This window comes from Procambarus clarkii, chromosome 16 (genome assembly GCF_040958095.1).
Source record: "Procambarus clarkii isolate CNS0578487 chromosome 16, FALCON_Pclarkii_2.0, whole genome shotgun sequence".
NCBI classification, from domain to species: Eukaryota; Metazoa; Arthropoda; class Malacostraca; order Decapoda; family Cambaridae; genus Procambarus; species Procambarus clarkii.
The window spans coordinates 35,723,658-35,733,675 of NC_091165.1; the positions used below are offsets into that span (position 1 = coordinate 35,723,658).

Genomic DNA, 10,018 nt, shown 5'->3' on the forward strand with positions numbered 1-10,018 from the left:
GGCACCGTCACTGTTGCTATAAGTGATACTGAGTCTTTTACTGTGTTTATTTTCTCTTCCGATTTTTGTATTATTGGCAAATTTGAAATATTACTGCTCAAACTTGAATCTAAATCATTTATGTATATTATGAACAACAGTGATCCCAGGACAGAGGCTTTAGACACTCCACTTGCAACATTTTTCCAGTCTGACTTAGCGCCACTTATATTAACTCTTTGTTTCCTTTGGTATAACCAATTTAATATAGCAATTTCAATTTATTATAGCATCCCCAATACAATGAGCATCTATCTTTTTAGTCATAAGGAAATCTATCATCATAAGAACATAGATAACTGTAGAAGTTTGGGTGCTAACATTTGCTACATAATAAGATTCTACAATTTATACAATTCTTTATCATTTTAATATGAAAAAATAATACAATTATTAAAACTTTTAATACATTTTATTTGTTAAAAATGTTTACAAGAGTTGCACTGTCCATACTTGAGTGATGCTGTCCATACTTGAGTGATGCTGTCCATACTTGAATGACACTGTCCATACTTGAGTGACACTGTCCATACTTGAAAGACACCGTCCATATAAACACCTAGCAAATTAGGCCTGTCTTCAGTAGAGTAAAGACATATAGGTTTTATTATTAACGTTGTAAAACAGATAATAAGATGAGGAATCTAATGTGCAATTGTATTTTGACAAGAACGTTGTGCCTAAAGTTAGAGGAATTTCTGTCTTTGGATTCTCCAGCACCTCCAAGTCATCCTCCAGGTAAAGGTCACCCTTCACATGTATTCTTAGTTTTTTGGGAGGACATGTTTCCATGCCGATGTGCTTCAAAAATAATTGTGAAATGGTTGAAGCATCGGAGCCAGTATTGACCACAACTTTATCGCTGCAATAATTGTCTTTTGCAGATAATGGAAACTTTATCCTAAGATAAGGCAGGGGAGAACTGCTCAACCCATATCCTTTTTTCGTAAATCTTCTCAAAGGTTTTAAAAAGATGGAAGATTTATTGCTTTTAAACTGATGAATTATGTGATTCTCTGTCATCAGTGGGAAGCTAAAGAAGAACATTGGTGTGTCCTCAGAGATGAAGTAATTGTCCAATTCTGGTGGGAAAATATTTACAGTGGCAACGAGCTCTTTGCCATTTTGTAATTTAATTTTACAATTTTCTACTTGCCTTATTTTGAGGTGTTTGTTTTCACTCGAAAACCAAGAATCACGGAGAATGGTTGAGTCGACTTTCTTATCTAATCCCAGCTTCTGTGCGAGTCTGTGTTCAATACCATTGCTTGTTGTTCCAGAATCGACAAACATTTTACAGCATTTACCATTGACTTCCACCGGGAGGTAGTTATGTCCGTCTAGAGAAATCTCCTCCAAACCCTCCAACGATGGGTGACAAGTTAGAATAGGAGGAAAAGATAGGTATAATGTGAGGACTTCACCATCTGAACTAACCTCATACCCAGGTGTTTCATTTCCGTTTTCCTGTATTTCAGATGCTTCAATGCTGGGTTTCTGTATTTCAGATGCTTCAATGCTGGGTTTCTGTATTTCAGATGATTTATCCAGGTGTTTCTGTACCTCAGATGATCCATTACAGGATTTCTGTATTTCAGATGATTTATTCTTGTGTTTCTGTACTTCAGATGCTCCCTTACAGGGTTTCTGTATTTCCGATAATTTATTCCGGTGTTTCTGTATTTCGGATGATTTATCCCGGTGTTTCTGTCTTTCAGATGATTTATCCTGGCGTTTCTGTATTTCAGATGCTCCATTACAGGGTTTCTGTACTTCAGATAATTTATCCTGGTCTTTTTGTAATTCAGATGATTTATCTCGGTGATTCATTACCTCAGATGATTTATCCTTTTGTTTCTGTAATTCAGATGATTTATCCCTTTGTTTCTGTAATTCAGATGATTTATCCAGGAGTATGTATACTTCATTGCAGGATTTCTGTATTTCAGATGATTTATTGAATTTTTTCTGTATTTCAGATGATTTATTGAATTTTTACTGTATTTCAGATGATTTATCTCGGTATTTCTGTATATCAGATAACTTATCCCGGTTTTTCTGTTCTCTAGAAATTTCGTTACAGAATTTCTGTATTTCAGATGATTTATTCCGGTGCTTCTGCACTTCATTGCTGGGTTTCTGTATTTCAGCTTCTCTATTCCAGTATTCTTGTATTCTAAATGATTTATCCCGGTGGTTCTGTAATCCAGTGCGTCTTTTGGTGAATGTTTGTATATCAGCTGCTTCATTGCTGTATGATGATTTATCCCGGTGCTTCTGTTCTTCATTGCAGGGTTTCGGAATTTCAGCTTCTTTATTCCAGTATTCTTGTATTCTAAATGATCTATCCCGGTGTTTCCATAATCCAGCGCGTCCTTTGGAGAATGTTTGTACATCAGCTGCTACATTGCTGTATGATGCAATTCCAGTGCTTCTGTTCTTCATTGTAGGGTTTCGGTACTTCAGCTTCTCTATTCCAGTATTCCTGTATTCTAAATGATTTATCCCGGTGGTTCCGTAATCCAGTGCGTCCTCTGGAGAATGTTTGAATATCAGCTGCTACATTGCTGTATGGTGATTTATTCCAGTGCTTCTGTTCTTCATTGTAGGGTTTCGGTATTTCAGTTTTTCTATTCCAGTATTCCTGTTTTCTAGATGAGTTATCCCGGTGGTTCCGTAATTCTGTGCGTCCTCTGTAGAATGTTTGTATATCAGCTGCTACATTGCTGTATGATGATTTATTCCAGTGCTTCTGTTCTTCATTGCAGCGTTTCGGTATTTCAGTTTTTCTATTCCAGTATTCCTGTATTCTAGATGAGTTATCCCGGTGGTTCTGTAATCCAGTGCGTCCTTTGTAGAATGTTTTTATATCAGCTGCTCCATTGCTGTATTTTTGTTTTTTTGTCGGAGCGTCATTGCTGTAGTGATGCTCACTCCGTTTTCTCTTGGAGCCGCGCACGTAATTAATTCTTTCCATTTCTAATTCACACAGGTGTTGAGAGATGAGGTCTAACTCACACAAGTATTGAGAGAGTAGGACAAGTGACGATCCGCGTCTAGCAGGGTCTCCGTTTATACTAAAAGTACACTCAACTCACTGGGGCTAATGTGAACGCTTCTCCGCTCACCTCACTTCAAAACATAAGAAGTATGGGAGTTGCGGAAGATCTATTGGCAAATACATGGAGCTAAAATCTAAAATATTTCACGGATAGACATAAAAACATAAGGATGAAGATAACTGCAGAAAGCCCAATGGCCCATATGAGGCAGTTCCTATATATATCCACCCAATATCTTTCATATATATGAAAGACTATTACTATTTTCTTCCCATTCGGTGGTTATAATAGGAGGTGCCTCGTATGGGCCAATAGGCCCATACGAGGCCCTCTGCAGTTCTTGTTCCTACTACTATCCCCTCTATTACACTTTGCTCCTAATATCTCTCTTGCCTATTTATTCCCTGCATCTACTTCCTCATCACAATGGAAAGGGATCTCCTGTCACGCAGGGTGCAGTCGCACCTCCACAGATCTCCAGTATCATCTATTGATACTGGTAATGGATCAGAAGGGCCACCACTTACGGGCTATTCATGCCCGTGCCACCTTTTGGGTGACTTAATCTTCATTAATCAATCATTCCTCATCACAATCGACTTGAGAGTGGTCCAGGACGGGCTGACACGTCGTCGTACCTTCACCTTCTAGTGTGTGGTCTGGTCAACTTATAACCATTCTATAGTACGGCGACCAAATCAGAACTGCCAAATCTAACCAAAGCAGGTTACAGGTGAAGAACAACTCTAGGTGTCCCATTAGTACCGCTTCGAATAATAAATCCCAGTGTCCTATTTGTATTATTACGAACATTTATGCATTGATTTTATTTTTGGTTTTAAATAATTACTAATCATATCTCCCAGATTCCTTTCGCAATCCGACTTCACGAACTCAACAAACTTTTATATACATTGTTTAGTGTTATGTCTTGTGTTGAAACTTTTATTACCCTAATAATGTGTCCTTTGTGATATCCATTCATCCACTTGTACACATCTATCATGTTATTCCTGACTCTTTGCCTTTCCAACGAATATAATGAAAGCTTTGTCTATCTTTCTTCATATGACAGGTTTCTAATCTGAGGGATTAAGTTGGTCATCCTATGATGGACGTGTTCAAGTAAATTTATATCCATTCTCTAGTATTGCGACCATAATTGAACTGCATAATCTAAATGGGGATATTAATAGGGAATTAAAAGTATTAACAAAAGACAGAACACGAAACAATCGGTATTAACTGAATAAGTTTAAATTTAGGAAAACCTGGGTAAATACTACACAACACACAGAAATCACAATAGCGTGATGCATTAAATGAACAAATCCACAAGGGCCGTGACGAGGATTCAAACCAACGTCCGACATCATCCCAGACGCTGCCTTATCTCAGTCGATTAAGGCAGCAACTGGGATGCTCTCGGACGTAGGTTCGAATCCTCATCACGGCCCTTGTAGATTTGTTCATGGGAAAAAACTGGTTAGGTAACAGGAACCAGTTGCCACAGGGTGTGGTAAAGGTGGGGGTCCCTTCACTTCTTCAAGCGTGAGTTTGACATGTATATGAGTGGAATTAGGTGGATATAAATAGGAATTGGCTCGTATGGGACCTTTAGCAGTTGGGACCTTTAGCAGCAGGCCTTTAGCAGTTGTCTTTGTTCTTATGTTTAAAGAACAGCACCAGGTGTGTTGTTACTAACGCTTCGATTAATAAATCCCAGTGTCCTGTTTGCCTGATTACGAACATATATGCATTTATATTTTGGCTTTAAATTTCTATTAATCATTGCTCCTAGATCGCTTTCGCAATCTCAACACTATTTAGCTCGTACTCAATCATCATTATCTAGCCTCAAAACCTCACATTTGTCAGCATTAAACTGCATCTGCCAAACTCTTCGCTATTTCAAAACCCTATTTAGATCGCCATGAAGTGATACTGAGTCTTTTACTGTGTTTATTTTCTCTTCCGATTTTTGTATTATCGGCAAATTTGAAATATTACTGCTCAAACTTGAATCTAAATCATTTATGTATATTATGAACAACAGCGATCCCAGGACAGAGGCTTTAGACACTCCACTTGCAACATTTTTCCAGTCTGACTTAGCGCCATTTATATTAACTCTTTGTTTCCTTTGGTATAACCAATTTAATATAGCAATTTCAATTTATTATAGCATCCCCAATACAATGAGCATCTATCTTTTTAGTCATAAGGAAATCTATCATCATAAGAACATAGGTAACTGTAGAAGTTTGGGTGCTAACATTTGCTACATAATAAGATTCTACAATTTATACAATTCTTTATCATTTTAATATGAAAAAATAATACAATTATTAAAACTTTTAATACATTTTATTTGTTAAAAATGTTTACAAGAGTTGCACTGTCCATACTTGAGTGATGCTGTCCATACTTGAATGACACTGTCCATACTTGAGTGACACTGTCCATACTTGAAAGACACCGTCCATATAAACACCTAGCAAATTAGGCCTGTGTCTTCAGTAGAGTAAAGACATAGGTTTTATTATTAATGTTGTAAAACAGATAATAAGATGAGGAATCTAATGTGCAATTGTATTTTGACAAGAACGTTGTGCCTAAAGTTAGAGGAATTTCTGTCTTTGGATTCTCCAGCACCTCCAAGTCATCCTCCAGGTAAAGGTCACCCTTCACATGTATTCTTAGTTTTTTGGGAGGACATGTTTCCATGCCGATGTGCTTCAAAAATAATTGTGAAATGGTTGAAGCATCGGAGCCAGTATTGACCACAACTTTATCGCTGCAATAATTGTCTTTTGCAGATAATGGAAACTTTATCCTAAGATAAGGCAAGGGAGAACTGCTCAACCCATATCCTTTTTTCGTAAATCTTCTCAAAGGTTTTAAAAAGATGGAAGATTTATTGCTTTTAAACTGATGAATTATGTGATTCTCTGTCATCAGTGGGAAGCTAAAGAAGAACATTGGTGTGTCCTCAGAGATGAAGTAATTGTCCAATTCTGGTGGGAAAATATTTACAGTGGCAACGAGCTCTTTGCCATTTTGTAATTAAATTTTACAATTTTCTACTTGCCTTATTTTGAGGTGTTTGTTTTCACTCGAAAACCAAGAATCACGGAGAATGGTTGAGTCGACTTTCTTATCTAATCCCAGCTTCTGTGCGAGTCTGTGTTCAATACCATTGCTTGTTGTTCCAGAATCGACAAACATTTTACAGCATTTACCATTGACTTCCACCGGGAGGTAGTTATGTCCGTCTAGAGAAATCTCCTCCAAACCCTCCAACGATGGGTGACAAGTTAGAATAGGAGGAAAAGATAGGTATAATGTGAGGACTTCATCATCTGAACTAACCTCATACCCAGGTGTTTCATTTCCGTTTTCCTGTATTTCAGATGCTTCAATGCTGGGTTTCTGTATTTCAGATGCTTCAATGCTGGGTTTCGGTATTTCAGATGCTTCAATGCTGGGTTTCTGTATTTCAGATGATTTATCCAGGTGTTTCTGTACCTCAGATGATCCATTACAGGATTTCTGTATTTCAGATGATTTATTCTTGTGTTTCTGTACTTCAGATGCTCCCTTACAGGGTTTCTGTATTTCAGATAATTTATGCCGGTGTTTCTGTATTTCGGATGATTTATCCCGGTGTTTCTGTATTTCAGATGATTTATCCTGGCCTTTCTGTATTTCAGATGCTCCATTACAGGGTTTCTGTACTTCAGATAATTTATCCTGGTCTCTTTGTAATTCAGATGATTTATCTCGGTGATTCATTACCTCAGATGATTTATCTCGGTGATTCATTACCTCAGATGATTTATCCTTTTGTTTCTGTAACTCAGATGATTTATCCCTTTGTTTCTGTAATTCAGATGATTTATCCAGGAGTATGTATACTTCATTGCAGGATTTCTGTATTTCAGATGATTTATTGAATTTTTTCTGTATTTCAGATGATTTATTGAATTTTTTCTGTATTTCGGATGATTTATCTCGGCATTTCTGTATATCAGATAACTTTTCCCGGTTTTTCTGTTCTCTAGAAATTTCGTTACAGAATTTCTGTATTTCAGATGATTTATTCCGGTGCTTCTGCACTTCATTGCTGGGTTTCGGTATTTCAGCTTCTCTATTCCAGTATTCTTGTATTCTAAATGATTTATCCCGGTGGTTCTGTAATCCAGTGCGTCTTTTGGTGAATGTTTGTATATCAGCTGCTTCATTGCTGTATGATGATTTATCCCGGTGCTTCTGTTCTTCATTACAGGGTTTCGGTATTTCAGCTTCTTTATTCCAGTATTCTTGTATTCTAAATGATCTATCCCGGTGTTTCCGTAATCCAGTGCGTCCTTTGGAGAATGTTTGTACATCAGCTGCTACATTGCTGTATGATGATTTATTCCAGTGCTTCTGTTCTTCATTGTAGGGTTTCGGTATTTCAGCTTCTCTATTCCAGTATTCCTGTATTCTAAATGATCTATCCCGGTGGTTCCGTAATCCAGTGCGTCCTCTGGAGAATGTTTGAATATCAGCTGCTACATTGCTGTATGGTGATTTATTCCAGTGCTTCTGTTCTTCATTGTAGGGTTTCGGTATTTCAGCTTCTTTATTCCAGTATTCTTGTATTCTAAATGATCTATCCCGGTGTTTCCGTAATCCAGTGCGTCCTTTGGAGAATGTTTGTACATCAGCTGCTACATTGCTGTATGATGATTTATTCCAGTGCTTCTGTTCTTCATTGTAGGATTTCGGTATTTCAGCTTCTCTATTCCAGTATTCCTGTATTCTAAATGATCTATCCCGGTGGTTCCGTAATCCAGTGCGTCCTCTGGAGAATGTTTGAATATCAGCTGCTACATTGCTGTATGGTGATTTATTCCAGTGCTTCTGTTCTTCATTGTAGGGTTTCGGTATTTCAGTTTTTCTATTCCAGTATTCCTGTTTTCTAGATGAGTTATCCCGGTGGTTCTGTAATCCAGTGCGTCTTTTGGTGAATGTTTGTATATCAGCTGCTTCATTGCTGTATGATGATTTATCCCGGTGCTTCTGTTCTTCATTGCAGGGTTTCGGTATTTCAGCTTCTTTATTCCAGTATTCTAAATGATCTATCCCGGTGTTTCCGTAATCCAGTGCGTCCTTTGGAGAATGATTGTACATCAGCTGCTACATTGCTGTATGATGATTTATTCCAGTGCTTCTGTTCTTCATTGTAGGATTTCGGTATTTCAGCTTCTCTATTCCAGTATTCCTGTATTCTAAATGATCTATCCCGGTGGTTCCGTAATCCAGTGCGTCCTCTGGAGAATGTTTGAATATCAGCTGCTACATTGCTGTATGGTGATTTATTCCAGTGCTTCTGTTCTTCATTGTAGGGTTTCGGTATTTCAGTTTTTCTATTCCAGTATTCCTGTTTTCTAGATGAGTTATCCCGGTGGTTCCGTAATTCTGTGCGTCCTCTGTAGAATGTTTGTATATCAGCTGCTACATTGCTGTATGATGATTTATTCCAGTGCTTCTGTTCTTCATTGCAGCGTTTCGGTATTTCAGTTTTTCTATTCCAGTATTCCTGTATTCTAGATGAGTTATCCCGGTGGTTCTGTAATCCAGTGCGTCCTTTGTAGAATGTTTTTATATCAGCTGCTCCATTGCTGTATTTTTGTTTTTTTGTCGGAGCGTCATTGCTGTAGTGATGCTCACTCCGTTTTCTCTTGGAGCCGCGCACGTAATTAATTCTTTCCATTTCTAATTCACACAGGTGTTGAGAGATGAGGTCTAACTCACGGAAGTATTGAGAGAGTAGGACAAGTGACGATCCGCGTCTGGCAGGGTCTCCGTTTATACTAAAAGTACACTCAACTCACTGGGGCTAATGTGAACGCTTCTCCGTTCACCTCACTTCAAAACATAAGAAGTATGGGAGTTGCGGAAGATCTATTGGCAAATACATGGAGCTAAAATCTAAAATATTTCACGGATAGACATAAAAACATAAGGATGAAGATAACTGCAGAAAGCCCAATGGCCCATATGAGGCAGTTCCTATATATATCCACCCAATATCTTTCATATATATGAAAGACTATTACTATTTTCTTCCCATTCGGTGGTTATAATAGGAGGTGCCTCGTATGGGCCAATAGGCCCATACGAGGCCCTCGGCAGTTCTTGTTCCTACTACTATCCCCTCTATTACACTTTGCTCCTAATATCTCTCTTGCCTATTTATTCCCTGCATCTACTTCCTCATCACAATGGAAAGGGATCTCCCGTCACGCAGGGTGCAGTCGCACCTCCACAGATCTCCAGTATCATCTATTGATACTGGTAATGGATCAGAAGGGCCACCACTTACGGGCTATTCATGCCCGTGCCACCTTTTGGGTGGCTTAATCTTCATTAATCAATCATTCCTCATCACAATCGACTTGAGAGTGGTCCAGGACGGACTGACACGTCGTCGTACCTTCACCTCCTAGTGTGTGGTCTGGTCAACTTATAACCATTCTATAGTACGGCGACCAAATCAGAACTGCCAAATCTAACCAAAGCAGGTTACAGGTGAAGAACAACTCTAGGTGTCCCATTAGTACCGCTTCGAATAATAAATCCCAGTGTCCTATTTGTATTATTACGAACATTTATGCATTGATTTTATTTTGGTTTTAAATAATTACTAATCATATCTCCCAGATTCCTTTCGCAATCCGACTTCACGAACTCAACAAACTTTTATACCCATTGTTTAGTGTTATGTCTTGTGTTGAAACTTTTATTACCCTAATAATGTGTCCTTTGTGATATCCATTCATCCACTTGTACACATCTATCATGTTATTCCTGACTCTTTGCCTTTCCAACGAATATAATGAAAGCTTTGTCTATCTTTCTTCATATGA

General features: G+C 38.1%; 1 protein-coding gene across 1 annotated transcript; it reads right to left on the minus strand.

Annotated features, from left to right (window-relative positions):
* Positions 1 to 5,603: 5,603 nt before the first annotated feature.
* LOC138365332 (micronuclear linker histone polyprotein-like) lies at positions 5,604 to 8,862 on the minus strand. The gene is made up of 3 exons (XM_069325627.1): positions 8,278 to 8,862; positions 6,193 to 8,090; positions 5,604 to 5,898 (listed from the first exon to the last, which is right to left on the minus strand). Exons 1-3 carry the CDS (start codon positions 8,860 to 8,862, stop codon positions 5,604 to 5,606), a joined length of 2,778 nt encoding a protein of 925 aa, XP_069181728.1.
* Between the last annotated feature and the right edge of the window lie 1,156 nt (positions 8,863 to 10,018).

Excerpts from the sequence above, each read along its gene's own strand:
- LOC138365332 (XM_069325627.1), bottom strand. The coding sequence starts at position 8,862 with ATGGAAAGAATTAATTACGTGCGCGGCTCCAAGAGAAAACGGAGTGAG. Across the intron at positions 8,091-8,277 it reads ACAGCAATGTAGCAGCTGAT|AACCACCGGGATAACTCATC; the intron begins GTACAATCATTC and ends ACTGGATTACAG. Across the intron at positions 5,899-6,192 it reads AACAAACACCTCAAAATAAG|CGATAAAGTTGTGGTCAATA; the intron begins GCAAGTAGAAAA and ends CAATTATTGCAG.